The sequence below is a fragment of the Cynara cardunculus genome, assembly GCF_001531365.2.
Source record: "Cynara cardunculus var. scolymus isolate 2C chromosome LG 1, CcrdV1, whole genome shotgun sequence".
Lineage (NCBI taxonomy): Eukaryota > Viridiplantae > Streptophyta > Magnoliopsida > Asterales > Asteraceae > Cynara > Cynara cardunculus.
In genome coordinates this window covers 7,513,137-7,528,897 of record NC_037528.1, presented here as the reverse complement: position 1 = coordinate 7,528,897, position 15,761 = coordinate 7,513,137, and the positions used below count along the sequence as shown (strand labels likewise).

Below are 15,761 nucleotides of genomic sequence, written 5' to 3'. Positions count from 1 at the left end.
TTGAAGTCGAACCCTATTCCTCCCACAATCCCACTTAATTACTTATCCTTGAGGATATCCACCTCCTTTCTTGTTAGAGTAAAGTTACGAGAACTATATCGATCTTTAATGAATATGTTTTTCATACATAAAACATGCATCCTGTTTTGAATTTTCCTAGAACTCACATGAGTGCATATTCTCACCAATCTTGCTTGCAAGACAACCTACATAAGTAAGACATATCATGGTAACTAATTGTCTAACTCAATGGTTAGTCTTTACTTGTGACCTGACTAGAGGTGAACATTGAACGAGACAACTAGTCACCATAATAGATTTTATTGTTTCATGCTACATAAAACCGGTCTAATAAAAAATTAAGATTTTAAGAATTATATAGACATAAAAAGATCAAACCATGAACTTGTATCATCACACCACCTTCACATGGGGAAAATCTGTCATTACCCATTCCTTATTCCTTTCATATCCCTTGAGATTTGAAGTTTCATTTCCACTACCATTTAATTTAAATATGCACCTCGTATATATTTACGTAATCATCCTCCTATATTTATATAATTACGTATTGACCCTCTATCTTTATACGTGTCGGAATTTGATTACAAGTAAACATGGATGGGTAAACAAGTGATTTTTATTTATTACATGACCACCTTAAACCTTTTTTTAATTAAAGATGACATATATGAGTCTTGAAGACGTAGAGTAGACTTCCAAGGGTTATATATAACAGACACTGTAGATGGGGAGAGAGGTAAAAAGTCGACATATATATATATATATATGATAATAGTGACCTAACAGGTATGGCTGAAGTAATGGGACCAGGTCATAGTTCTTCGTTAGTGGTTTAATGTTTTAATATATTTTTTCTTGCATATGTCCTTACAAGTTATTAGTACCAAGAAATTAAAACCATAATCAATTTGTAAAATCCAAAAATTATAAGTAAGAAATATAAAAAAAACTGAATCAAAAATTAGAATCCAAAGCCATAAATTAAACCAAATCTAAATCCTAATCAAGAAAATAATCAAACCCTAAACTATAAATAAAAATAAAACTAAAACTATTACAAACTCTGTTCTCCTGTTTCTAAAACCCTAAATTTTACAAACTATTAATAATATCTATATAGAGAAGGTTTAATTTACAAACCATGTTATTTGTACAAACCGTACAAACCTCATTTAACCAATCATAATTTTTTATTTTGTTCATTTTTTGTAATTATGAGAGGTTGATTAATCATTTTTATTATGGAGGGTGTTAATCATGGATATTATCATCTTCATTATTTTAATTTTAGAAAAATACATGAAACAGTTTCATTAAGTATTATATGAAACAATTTCATAACCATATATGAAACAACTTCATAAAAAAAAGTATTATATGAAACAATTTCATAAGATTAAACAATTTCATTAAAATTTCATAAGATTAAACAATAAAATCGACGGATGAGGATGGTTTGCACGGTTTATACAAATTGGGTGGTTTGCATCTGATCGCTCCTCTCTCTCCCCCCCCTCTCTCTCTCTCTCTCTATATATATATATATATACACACACACACACACACAAAAACTATAATAATATATAGAGTGGGTTCAATTGAAAACAGTGTTTCCGTTGTGAACTCGGGGACAACAGAGAGCGCGACACGTGTCTCTTGCTTTCACTGGTTATTCATCATGAATAATGTATCATTGACGTTGAATATGTATTATTTATCATGCATAATGAATCAATTTAGCATGGATCTTGATCATGTGTTATTCACCATTAATGTTTTATTATTCATCCTAATGTTGTATCATTTATCATAAATAATTTATGAACTTCATCTTCGTTCTTCATATTGAATGTGGATGCGGAGACACGTGTTGCTCTCCTTTATCCCCTATTCACAGTCGAAAATCGATTTTCAATTGAAAGTTTTTCTTTATCTCTATCCAGGGGAGGATGTAATGGTTTAAAGGAGGGGGGAAGGGACCCCGGTCAAAAACTCAAAAACAAAAATTTATAGGTTAAAATTTAGGTTTTACATGACCTTTCACTTCCCCCATTACATTTTTCCGTGGGCCCCCAACCCCAATAAAACTGTTACTCTAACAAAAAAATCTATTAAAATCAATCAAAAAACCCAAAAAAGTTATTCGAAATCGACAAAAACACTAAAAAATCCTTCGAAATCAACAAAAAAAACTTTAAAATTCCCTCGAAAACGTTGTAATTAGGTTAAAAACACATCGGATGATTTTGCAGGTTTTTAGTCTACCTTAAAGATGACCCCTCTAAACAAAAATCATGGACACTGTAGCTATCTATATAAGTTTTCCTGTAGAATCTTGCAATTTATTGCTAACACACACACGTATACATGCAATTTTAATAGAATTTCTTGTGGATTAATTAAACAACTTAAAAAAGAAATAATATAAATATAAAGCATAATTAATATATAAATGGTTGAAAATAATACAAGTATATGGGTACTATTACGTGTGATGGATTCCAATTCATAATTGAAGAAGAAGCTTCAAGACGGATCAATGGGTGTTCTCCGATCATCACTACCAGCACTTCCGGCAGCCCTATGTTGCTGATATTGCATGTGTTGCCCAACACCGTCATAACTACATTTCACATCAAAACCCCTTATCGCCGCCGTGTGGGGAAAGAACTCTGCATGCTGCTGGTACAGCCGCTCTTCACTGATCACCTCATCACCACCACCAATCAAGTTGATCATCCCCATGTCATGATGGTGGTGGTGGTGGTTGGTGGCAGCAGCCGCCGGAGAAATCAGTACTCCATGAGTAGATGCGTCATTCATATGGCACAAGTGGTGGTTCTGGTACTTGGATAGCTCGGATTTGGCGGAGGTTAGATCCATCTGAAGCTGCCGGAGTTGGTGTTGGAGGAGAGAGATAACTCCGACACACCCATAAACCGGATCCCGGAGTCGCATATCGGCTTCATAAGCCAGTGTGTTCACGGCATCTTCCCGTTGGTGAGGGTGCAGCTCGTTCAGAAGCTTGGTGACGTTGCTGGCTCCGAACACCTTATGAACATTGGCAAATTTCTGCGGCTGGTCCGGCGGGAAGTAGGGTGCAAAGACACATTCCGGCTGGCATTTTCGTCGGAGGAACTTGCATGCTGCACATGGCGAATTCGAAGATGATGCCATTAAATTTGGAGAGTGTATAGTAATAGTGAGAGTCAAAATATGCAAAAAAACAGAAGATGTAAAAGAGAAAAGGGTTTGAATGAAAGTGTATAATGGATTAAAAGTGAAACGTAGTTAGGGTAGGAATGAAGGGTATGAATATTGGATCTTGAAAAGTTGTTTATTTCAAGACGAGACTTTTGAGGGGTTGAATTTATAATGCTTCTTGGGATAACAATCAACCATGACTTTCTTGCAATTTCATTTTATGATTTTCATATAATATATATATATGGTAAAATTTACATTATCCGCAATCATAAATGAACTCATACGGAATCTGATTCCAATGATTCTAATACTTAAAGAGCCGAGATTAGTGAAGTTTCAGTATTAGACTCAAGACCTGTTTTATATTTAAGCAAAGTTGTTCTACATATTTATCGACTGAGCAACACGTCGAAGACAATTATATTATCTTTTCGAACATTTACCGAACAAAATTAAATTAGTCCTGTATTTTTGACTAAGACTGAAAAATTGATTGATTTATATGGAAAAAAAAACTTGTCATTTTACACCTAATAATAATAAACGATTATTTCTATGAAAAACCTTAGTTTGTACAAGTATATGAGGAAACAAATAGAATGAAGAATGACTAGCATATAGTAATTATAATGCAAGAAAAAAATAAGTAAAAAATGTAACAAATAATGTATATGTAATGAATTATGTATGGGAGATATTATGTTTTTTTATGTAATTAAGGGAAACATGTTAATTTTTTATGTAATCAAAGAATATACTATAATTTATATATAGAGAGATGAATGATCAAATGCAAACCATCTCTTTTTGTATGAACTTTACAAACCAATTTCATTCATTCATTTTTTATCAATGGTCATGATTAAAATGTGTTATATTAGGAAAATAAAAAATAAAATAAAATGTTTAATATTTAATCAAAAAAAGGGCAAAATTGGCATACCATTTTAACTTTCAACCATATTATATTATAAAAACAAATCATTGTTTCATTAACTTTTCTTCCATTGATATATTTGACATATCATGTTTATAAAAAACATCTTTTTACAGAAAACTTGGCAAAATATATTATCTGGGACTGGACTGATTAATGAAAACAAATAGACGTAATCTGAAACCTGTTTCATACCAATGCAAAACTTGTTTCATACCAATCTGATTCATGATGAGAATACATCAACAGTGAAATTAGTTTCATTTTTCATCTATATAATAAAATTTGAGTCAGATATGGTTCAGTCAATGGAACAATTTTCAAAAATCTAAATAACATGTTTTCGTTAATGAAATTCGTTTCATTATTGAAATTGGTTTCATGGACTCCACAATTCCAAAAACTGAATGACATTGTTTCAACAGTGAAAATTGTTGAAATGTTTCATAACCAAAATGAAATCGATTTCATGGTTTCTAACCAAGATAAACTCGGTATTATATATGAAACTAAATATTGTTCAGTCAATCAAATACTTCAAAAACTGAATAATAATATTTCATTCATTTTTAAATTTGTTTCATGTTTCTAACCAAAATGGAACTGGTTTCATGGTTTATAGCCAATATGAAATTAGTTTTATTAATGAAACCAAATATGGTTCAGTCAATGAAATATTTCAAGACCTAAATACTATTATTTCATTAATGAAAGTAGTTTCATGATTCCTAACCAAAATCATGAAACTACTTTCATTCTTTAAACATTTTGAAAACTGTATAACATGGTTTCATTAATGACATTTGTTTTACGAATAAAAATAAAACAATATACTCAAAATCTGGAAAATATCACAACTATATTATTAATAAATCAGTAACTACTTGTGATTTCATAAGAAATAAATTATTACAAATAAACTTTATAATTGATGTAGTATTTTTAAATTATCACAATGCATCTTATATGTGTTTGGGTATCACACTGAGGCCGTTTATGTGGTCTATCGGAGATGTAACACAGTGATATCACAATGCATCTTATATGTGCTTGAGTATTACATTGTGTCTTTTGTTTAATAGAATCAATATTTTTAGGTATCACAGTGGTATCACCGGATGACGGTGGCCGGTGGACGAATGACGGAGGACGAGGGATGGAGAGAGAAGAGAGGAGAGAAAATACCTAAAATGTCATTGCATTAAAATTTTAATTCAAAATTACCAAAATTATAAATTTTCAATTTATCTATTGATTTATGATTGAGATTGAATCTCACGATTATCTCAAACTAGTCAGTTATCCCTTGAATGAACCGCTATAAATATATATAGCTTGTAACCTTGATTCTGCAATGTTCATAATCCATGAGACTAGCTAGTTAAGAATACACAAACCAACTATTGAATTTACTGATCAGGTTGAGGTTTCAGATCCAATAAAATATAAATTATTTTTTATTTATTTATTTATTATCTTATTATTTTGAAAAATAAACTATGAGCTCATACACATAATGATTTCGTTTATCAAACAAAAGACATAACCAATGTTTACTAAATACATAGAAACTTAAATATAACCAAGTCACATTTTTCCACAACATAATTTAAATCATTTTTCTTGAAAGTTGAATCTTTTCGGTCAAACCTCCATCCCACCTTCTCTCTAACCATTAAAGATCAAAGATCGGTCCTTCTTTCATGGTGAATACTTAAAGATAACTTGTGTATATGTGGATAAAATCGTTAGAGGGGTTGGAGGGAGTTGTGCAATACCATATGGCAATCTTTATGCTTTCATCGTTTTTGGGGCCGAGCCGGAAATCATTATGGTTTCATGGATAAAAACATGTATTTTAACACAACATATAAAGATTGTGTGGACTTATGATTAAAGTTTCAACAAACTAACGTTTTCACACGATTTAAGAATGCCACACGAGTTGGTGCATAATCGTGAAACATATTTGATTTTGTTACCAAAACAGTAGAAATGAAAGCAGAAGCTTGATGGCTTCTATGATCGTCCAGGGATCGATTGTGATATTATAAGAAACGAAAATAACACATTGTTTTCATGACCCGAATTCCAAAGTGTTACTATGGCTTGCGATTAAAAACTTAATGGATTTTTCGATTTTAAATGATGAAATCCATAAATTTTCTGATAAATTACATACATTATTTTGTGACAAAAAAAGTTACTGACAACTGACTATATTGGTAAATCCGGTTTTTTAAAGTAAAAAAAAAAAAAAACTAAACCACTTAAATGGTAAAAGAGATTGACACAATTTTTATATGTATCTATTTATATTTTAGACGTAACTTTTAATGTTATGAAATTATTAATTCAAATAACATATTTGTTTTCAATTGAATTATTGTAATTTAATGTTGATCAATTGATACATTGAGTGAGAAATTATATATTCACTTTGTTTTTTTAATTAATATGAATATTCAACTCACTAACTGAGCTGACTAATCTCATAGCGACCACCTGTTTTGCGAAAAGTTTGGAGTCACCGCATTTGAACTTCTGGGGCCACAAATAAATTTTTATTCTTCATTGGATTCGAACTTGAGACCTTCAACCACTTTTTGACCTTTTGGAGCCCAAACTTAAACCAATTGGACACCACCCCTGTGGTTCATTTTGTTTTGTAAATAATTGAAGGGGACTCGCACAATACGGTTTTATTTAGTTATGAGAAAACGATAATGTTTTTATTTTTTAATACAATATAAATTTGAAGATGTCATAAATTAAAAAAAATATGAATATTAATATCAAATTAACTATTTAAAAGTTTTTTTGTGTAGTTTATTTGATTCAATTTCTTTATTATAATTCAATTTAGGTTTAATAATAAAATAATTTATTTTTGATTTAATAATGTAAACTTTATAAAGATAATAATTAAGTATTATATTAAAACTAAATAATTCTAATTATATTTTAGGCTTTTCATATCTAAAATGAAATATATATTATGTGTTTGATATGTTTATCTGCGATTAGTCACATGAATTCAAACATTGAGCTTTAGTAAGTTGTACCTACATATAATTTACTTGTAACTTTGCATTTTAAATAATATTATTCAATAAACAATACTTCATGTATAAAAGTTATTTTTATGAATTTTTTGTCAAACGTTTTATAAAATAGTTCTAACAAAATACATGATAAATACCTCAATGTTTAACTTCGTGTAACTAACCGCATATAAACATAATCAAACACATTATAAACATTTCATTTCAAATATAAAAAACCTAAAATATAATTAGGATAATAATTTAATAATAACATAATATTTAATTATTATCTTTTTAAAAAATTATATTATTAAACATGAAATAAATTGCTTCATTATTAAATTATAATAAAAAATAGGATTATTGAAATTTACAAAAAATAAGAACTTTTAAATACTTAACTAGATCCTAACATCGATATTTTTTTCAAGTTTTTATGACATTTTCAAATTTATATTTTATTCAAACATAAAATCATTATCATTTTTCTCAAAATCATATAAAATCATGTTATAACATTGACAAAAATAAATAATAAAAAAAAACATTAAAATCAAAATATATCTCACTGCATTGACCATAGTTACTATTATTAAAAGAACAATTGACGAAACATACGCACTTTTAATTTTTGTTGGTGTTTAATTTTTAGAAAATTAATTAAATAACCATTTTAATTATATGATTTTATTGCTTAGCTATTTCTCTAAAAAAAAAATTATACAAATGTCACTCCTTACGTAATTTTCTAAAACAACAAAAAACAAATTACATTTTTCACACAGTTCCAAATTTTTTTTACAAGTTAAATTGAATTTCTTTTTTAGTTTAATTAGGATTATTATTTTAATTTTAATTTACAAATTTGACCTAATCTTGTTTAATCTCGACCCCCTATGGTTGAAGAAGACATGCGAGCATAACGCGACGAGGTTGCTGGGAGCGATACGATATGCTCCGACCAATCGGCCGCGCTCTTCGCCAGGTTACTTCCTCTTCGTATGACAATCACCATGTCCGGCGGCGAGCTTGCTCCGGAACTGCCGTAAAGCATTGTTGTTCACTCCGGCACTACGATACAATCCCTCATCTATCGGACTCACCTCCAAACCTGCGGACGCTTTCTTCTCATCAGTCTTTCTTACCAAATTCTAAATTTAATCAATGTAGATACCTTACCACTGCCGCCTCGGCCTCCACTGCTGCCGTCGAGCAGCTGAATAACGGCGGAAGTAATGGTATAGCAGATACGATAGACGCGTTTTCAGCAATAGAGCTCGCGCTTGATTCTGTTGTCAAGATATTTACTGTTTCCAGTAGCCCTAATTATCTTCTTCCATGGCAAAACAAGTCCCAGCGTGAATCCATGGGTTCAGGTTTGTAAATTTTACTAACCTTTTCTCATCTGTTGCTTTTAATACGAATTCATTGCATAAGATTTGTACATGGACCGTTAAATAGGGATATGACTGCATGTTGCTTTCTGTAGCATTCTCTTTTCTCGCTAGCGTTTGGACTATATACCAGTTTCCTGTATTTCATGGCTAATTCCGGTGTGGGTTCTCAATATCCTGCCAGGCTATTTTCAACTGACACTGCATTTTTGTTGAAACTTGTAGGTTTTGTTATTTATGGCAAGAGAATTGTGACAAATGCTCATGTAGTGGCTGATCATACATTTGTACTTGTTAGAAAACATGGTTCTCCTACCAAGTATAGAGCAGAGGTTAAAGCTGTTGGTCATGAATGTGATCTGGCTATTCTAGTTGTTGAGAGTGATGAATTCTGGGAGGGTATGAAGTTTTTGGAGCTTGGAGACATTCCATTTATGCAAGAAGCTGTGGCTGTTGTGGGATATCCTCAAGGTATATATTACTGTTGTTGGTGATATGTCTGTTGGTATAGTGGCTGCTGTATTTGGTAATCTTGTAGGCAGGGATGCAAGATTATGCAATTGTCCATAATTTAATCCTGACAAACATATTTTCTTGTGTCCAAAGGTGTTATATGACCACATAAGTAGTAACACTTTCATGATGGTAATTAATTATCTGTTCCATGACTGCTGAAAGATAAGATGGTGGAAAGAACAGTAGGGGAAGAGTGAGCACAAGGGATCATCGATGTACATAGAGCACATAAGTCACCACTGTTGAACTGTTATGATGATGGGGTGTACACTAACACTACACCCTCTGCCCGACAAATAATGTAACAATTTGCTTGCCAGTTAGTTTAAAATATGTTTGGCTATTGATCAAATGTCTAAAATGCCCAGTAATAGAGACAAAATAAAGAAATGCGCGGATCAAAAAACAGAGTTACCAATGTTAAGCAATGATTATTAATGGGTACAAAAGTAAGTTAAGAACTTACCAAAAAAAGAAATGCTGCAACTTTGGATAGTCCAACGTAGAAAGTGCTGTACTTTCTCTTTCTTTTGGATAGAGGGAGTAAAGGAGTCTAATTCTACTGGCGCTAGATCCATTCTTAACCATAATGTGACACATATCCTATGGACATTGATATTGGCTTTTGCAACCATGAGGATATAATATATTTACTTTTTTGGTTTGAAGTTCTGCATTTATATCAATGTTCCTGAAATAGAAGTCAATTTTAATAATAAAATAACTGAAGTACTTAACCCCAAAAGCTGTTTTTAGGTGGTGACAACATTTCTGTCACAAAAGGGGTAGTCTCAAGAGTTGAACCTACACAATATGTACATGGAGCCACTCAGCTCTTGGCAATACAGATTGATGCAGCCATAAATCCAGGAAACAGTGGAGGACCAGCAATCATGGGTGAAAAGGTTGCCGGAGTAGCATTCCAAAATCTCTCTGGGGCAGAAAATATAGGGTGAGTTCCATGTAGTTTTTGTCTTCGCTTGCAATTTTATTATGCTTTCTCAGGGAATGATCATATATTGTCTTGTGGCACCTATATGCTTCTATATTGGTTTATGTGTTTGTATATTGCTTATATGAAGACGTGATAAGTAATATGCTCTATTGACTATTGGTTTCTAAAATATACTCGATCTGTCTATGAGATCACATTATGTACCCATTGACAATGTGGGATTTGGAAAGCTGGCTCAGCAATGGTGCAATGTTGACACTTGTTATTGATATGATATATCACTTGTAATATGCTGTAAAGGTTATGGAAAATCTACTTCTACCCAACTACGAGGTTGGAAGAGTAAACGAGGGACTACCACTATATGAAATTTATAGCAGCGGTTATATTATTGCTATACCAGCTGCATATTTTTTAGACTGCTACTGGATTTTGTTATTAGCCTTTATATCATTATATGTGTGTGTGTATATGAATTGTATTCCATAAATTTGTGCTATGTCACCAAAAGACATGTTCTTTTTTCACTTAGCATGTTTAAGCTGTTTTCTTTTATTGGTAAATCTTTATCATGAAAAATTCGTCTTGCAGTTACATAATTCCTGTGCCCGTGATAAAACATTTTGTTGATGGTGTTGAAGCCAGTGGAAATTATGCCGGTTTCTGTTCTCTGGGCTTGTCATGCCAACCTACTGAAAACATTCAACTTCGTGAATACTTTGGCATGCGACCTGATTTGACTGGCGTGCTTGTGAGTAAGATTAATCCACTTTCCGATGCACATAATGTCTTAAAGAAAGATGATATTGTCCTTGCGTTTGATGGTGTTCCTATAGCAAATGATGGAACAGGTAAAATTCATATTCTATTCCTTCTGGTCTTCTGCTATTTGTTTCTTTTGTCTTTCATTGTAAATACACTTTGCTGTTACATATATCTTTGTCCTTCACCTATCTGATCAAAGGACGATTTTCCAAATTTTGTTGTACCTATGAAATATGTTTACACTCAAATATAAAAGATGATATATAATGATGCTGCTCCCAAAAATCATTAGTGATCATTCTTGGGCAATTTGTTCTGTAGTTGGACAATAACCCCACATGGTGTTATATTGTGTCAAAATGCTCCATTGGCAGCCTTTTAAATTTTAATATGTTTATGTGTGTTCAAAAGTATTTTGCAAACATAGGATTTGATTGATTTAATTGAGTGGAACTTTGAATCTGCCAATGAAGACCACCAGAAAAATTAACTAGCAAGAATTGGGAACACCAAAAATGATAGGCTGTTGCATGCTTCTTGCTTTTCTTTGTATGGAGTTGTTCTTACTATGCAATCACATGCTAATAAACTGGCTGAACAAACTCCTTTACCATCATCGCACCCTTTTCTGATATATTCTGCTTTTAAATTCTGCAGTTCCTTTCCGGAATAGGGAGCGAATAACCTTTGATCATCTAGTTTCAATGAAGAAGCCAAATGAAACTGCTATAGTTAGAGTATTGAGAAATGGTGAAGAGCTTGAGTTGACAGTTACACTTCGTCCAGTAAGTCACTAATCTTATTCATCTATCTGAATGTAATTTTTTTGCTGGCTTTGTAGTTCTAAATCTTAAAAAATTTCATTGAAACAAGGGAAATTGATGGCCACTACTAGTGGCTCAAGAGATGAAAGCAAGTTAAAGCTGGGGAATGTCACAAAAATAGAAGAACATGGCATCATCTTATTGATCTGTCCATGAATCATATTATGCCCCCACTGAAATTTTGTGTCTACATCTCTCAGTCTCTGTTCTTCTCTCTCTCGTTTATGGAAAAGTCCCACTTCTTTCTTGGTAGGCAACCAGATTCATCTAAGCCATCTTCTGTTAAGTTCTAGACGAATGAGTTATGACTCATATGGGCCCCATGGATAGGGCTTTACTCAGAATGAGGCTTTTGATGTCCATCGCTATTTTTAAGAGCCCTGTGTTTGACAAGTAATACTCGTGACATTCCAGTGTCATGTACTTTTACCATTTGAGGTAGGTCGGGGTACTAGATTGTGGCATTTGTTGACCCCTTTAGTTGGGATGTATATGAGGAACCTGGGATTTGTTCTTTCCTTGATGCTGTGAAATCGTACAAGGACCTCATTGCAGGATGGGTGCCACAAACGTCTCCAGGGCTGGGGACCCTTCTCTTTTACAAGGGGATGAGGGGCTGCCTTTGACAAATTGTCTTGTTGACCTCTTGGTGAGGATGCTCTTTTCATAACACTGGTGACTTCTGCATCAATGCAAGTTATATAACTATTTTCATCGGTGATACCTTATCAGTGCCAAATATTAACAGTGGGCTACGGTTCTTGCCTTGAACTTTGTTGATGCTCCTAATGATGCAAGAATGTACTCTTTTAGAGCATCGTGGATATCTATTAATAATTTATAAATCCATTGTAATGATTGCGCAACTGTTGCACAAATGGAGGATTAGAGTATTTTCGCAGAAGTTTTGATACCCGCAAGTATTGCTATATTGGACTAGTACACATGTTGACTCGTCCTTACAAGTTCGTGAGACATTACAATTTATATAGTTTATTAGTTATGTATCTGCTTGATTTAGCTCATGTTGTTATATAAGTTTATATGTGTTTCTAGAGTTATTTAGTTGGTTTGAGTCCTTGGCTTGGTTTCAATTTGTAGAAACAAGCGTTTTTGCCACTCACTACATTGACAATTCATTGGTTACCGGAGTAAGGATAAGTTGAAGTTCAACATGAATAGGGAATTTTTGCATTTCATGCTAACATATATGACTAGGAAAATTTCAGTATTTCATGGATACAAACTTACTGGATTTTCATTTACTATATATTCTGAATGATGCTGAATATGTGATCTTGATATGGTCCTAGGGGAAAATGAATATAGAACTCAAGGTTGTTAATGAGAATTAGTTGAAGTACAGCGTTAGTATTGTAAGTAGTTTCCATGAGTTCATTTTCACTGTTAAGCACTTTTGATCTATTTGTTTGTTGCCTTTCTATCATATTCTTCTAAAAACAGCTACCACTTTGCAGTTGAAGCCTCTTGTACCTATCCATCAGTTTGATAAGGTTCCTAGTTATTTTGTTTTTGCTGGTCTGGTGTTTGTTCCATTGACCCAGCCATACCTTCATGAATATGGAGAAGACTGGTACAATACCTCTCCACGTCGTCTTTGTGAACGAGCATTGAGGGAGCTACCTAAAAAGCCTGGTGAAGAGATTGTTATTTTATCTCAGGTGCTTGATCTTCTTTTACTTTTTGTTCTTATTTCATTTGCTTTTCAAATGATATATTGCCTGCATACATGCATTATGAGAACTAAATTCTATGGCTATATGATTAAATATTGAAATCAAGCAACCTATTATCTAATGTGGAATATCAATTATCCAGCACACAATACACTAGACAGAAGAGCGCTCATTAAAGTCCTTTTTTACTCTCTTATTACAGAATAAGATGAAAACAATTTTATCATTTATGCCGCCTTTTAGTAGCATGTTACTGATTGACTCTCTCCATCCCATAATAATTGAACAATATCATTTCAATGTGTCACAAATTCTTTGCACTGTTTGCTTTTGTCCAAAGAATTTGGGCTTTATGATTCACATTCCCACTTAAAATCCAGGTAGCGCTTGCCACTGCATGGCATGTTGAATTCGTGTTCTCTGAATGTCCAAAACCTTCGTTGTAATGTGATTTTTAGCATGTTCATTTCCCATTTTAGATATTATAAACACGTGAATTTGATATCAAGTTATCTATCTTGTATGCTTAGGTCTTAATGGATGACATCAATGTGGGATATGAGCGTCTTGCTGATTTACAGGTATACTTGCCTTTCTATGACTTCAAGGGATATTTGACAGATATTTTTCAAATGTATTAGCTTCTAACATATTTTGAGAATTCTTAGGAAGAGGCATTATGCTGTTAGTAAGATGTAATCTTGAATCTATAATTAGGTCATGCATTTAAAAAAGATTCTGTTAAATAACCAATAACTTGAACCATACGACTTACCTGGCTTAATTGTCCCAAAATTCGTCCATGATTGCTGAACTTTGACTAGCTATGTACTCCTCCCTTGGAATTTGCAATGTTTTGATAGTAATGATTCTTGTTTTTGGAAAATATGAAGTTAAGTCAACCCATTTTCTCATATGCTTAACATTTTCTTTTTTTGGAAAGATACCAAGTTGAAATTTACCGATTTGTAAATTATCATCATTGAAAGTAAATTGATAGTATTGGTTTGGAAACACAAGACACTTTTATTTGCCTTTGTTAAAGAATTTAGATATCTTACAAATAGCGAAGAACTCTCACTCGATTCATTTGCCAAATGAAACATCCAAATTTCTTTGCTTCATCAAAATTTTCATGGGATGGAGGTAGCAGCCCTCTTTTTGAACTTTAACTAGTTTTATAATGGCTCTGTTGTTATGTTCGTGTGAGATTTACAGGGTTTATTTGATTTATAATGGTGGTTGTTGTTGTGAGCAGGTTAAGAAGGTTAACGGCATTGAAATTAACAACTTGAAACATATGTGCCAACTAGTTGAAGAGTGCAAAGAAGAGAAATTGAGGTTGGATTTGGATGATGAGAGAGTAATAGTGTTAAGTTATGATAAAGCAAGAACAGCTACTTCTCATATCTTAAAGCGCCATAGAATACCGTCTGCCATGTCCATCGACCTATTAACGACTCTTTCTGCTTGAGCCAAGTTTACTGTACTCCGCCCTTGGTTTTAGATATTTTTCACCCTCAATAACCCATCCGTCAATTTTGTGGAATGTGTTGTAACAGTGTTATTTTCTGGATGATTAGATACATACACTCACTACATTGTCCACGATTTTGAAGTTATATTGGTTGGAGTTAGAAAAAGACTATTGAAACTACTGGACTACTGGTGATTGGAAGGGCCTGAAGCCCGAGACAGGACCGGTTGCCAGAGGTCCGGGGTTGGTTGCTAAATCCTGACTGGGTACCATTTTTTGAAGCTAAACTAACCGGTTAATAGACCGGTGAGGCGGTGACGTTGACCAGTTATCAAGGCCTGGTTATCTTATTTTTGCTGTATTCACCAAATGTCACAACTCATGACCCTTATTTTTGGACAATTTTGTCATTCGCTTAGAGTATAAAAACAAATAAAGAACTCTCAAAGCTAAAAATCAAAGAATTGTTTGTGTTTTAAGAAGCCTGATTTCTCATGTTTTAGTGATCGGTAAACACAAGATTTTTATAAAATGTAGTGAAAAGATGAGAATTGATACGGGAATTGCGAATGGTAAAGACATTAAGCAAATGTTCGTCGGAAATTTTGTTTTTAAGTTTTATGCAAATGTTTTCTAAGAGCATCTTCAACAGCTTCTTTAAAATGGAAATTCTGAGTCAATATTTTGTTCTAACAGTTTTCTCAAAACTATCTTTAAAATGAAGAAAGTATGAAAGATAACAAATTTTTCTCTAAATATGGAGAACACCTCAAAACTAATTACAATTATGAGGAACCTGATGGAGATAATGCAATTTTCTTTTGAAGATTTTAATTTTAAATTTTAAATAAATTTTAAAGATACATAATCATTGTTTACTCTTTTTATATAGAATTAGAATATCTGCAATAAATGTCC

The 15,761-nt window shown here is 32.6% G+C and overlaps 2 protein-coding genes across 2 annotated transcripts; one reads left to right on the top strand and one right to left on the bottom strand.

Moving 5' to 3' along the window:
* Positions 1-2,550: 2,550 nt before the first annotated feature.
* On the bottom strand, positions 2,551-3,201 carry LOC112528740 (protein ASYMMETRIC LEAVES 2-like). The gene has a single exon (XM_025139791.1). It carries the CDS (start codon positions 3,199-3,201, stop codon positions 2,551-2,553), a length of 651 nt encoding a protein of 216 aa, XP_024995559.1.
* A 4,923-nt stretch (positions 3,202-8,124) lies between these two features.
* On the top strand, positions 8,125-15,003 carry LOC112519139 (protease Do-like 10, mitochondrial). Its single transcript, XM_025127127.1, has 8 exons — positions 8,125-8,591; positions 8,835-9,080; positions 9,882-10,077; positions 10,672-10,931; positions 11,503-11,630; positions 13,148-13,351; positions 13,897-13,947; positions 14,625-15,003. The coding sequence occupies exons 1-8, from the start codon at positions 8,168-8,170 to the stop codon at positions 14,838-14,840; spliced, it is 1,725 nt and encodes a 574-aa protein (XP_024982895.1). The 5' UTR covers positions 8,125-8,167; the 3' UTR covers positions 14,841-15,003.
* Positions 15,004-15,761: the final 758 nt, after the last annotated feature.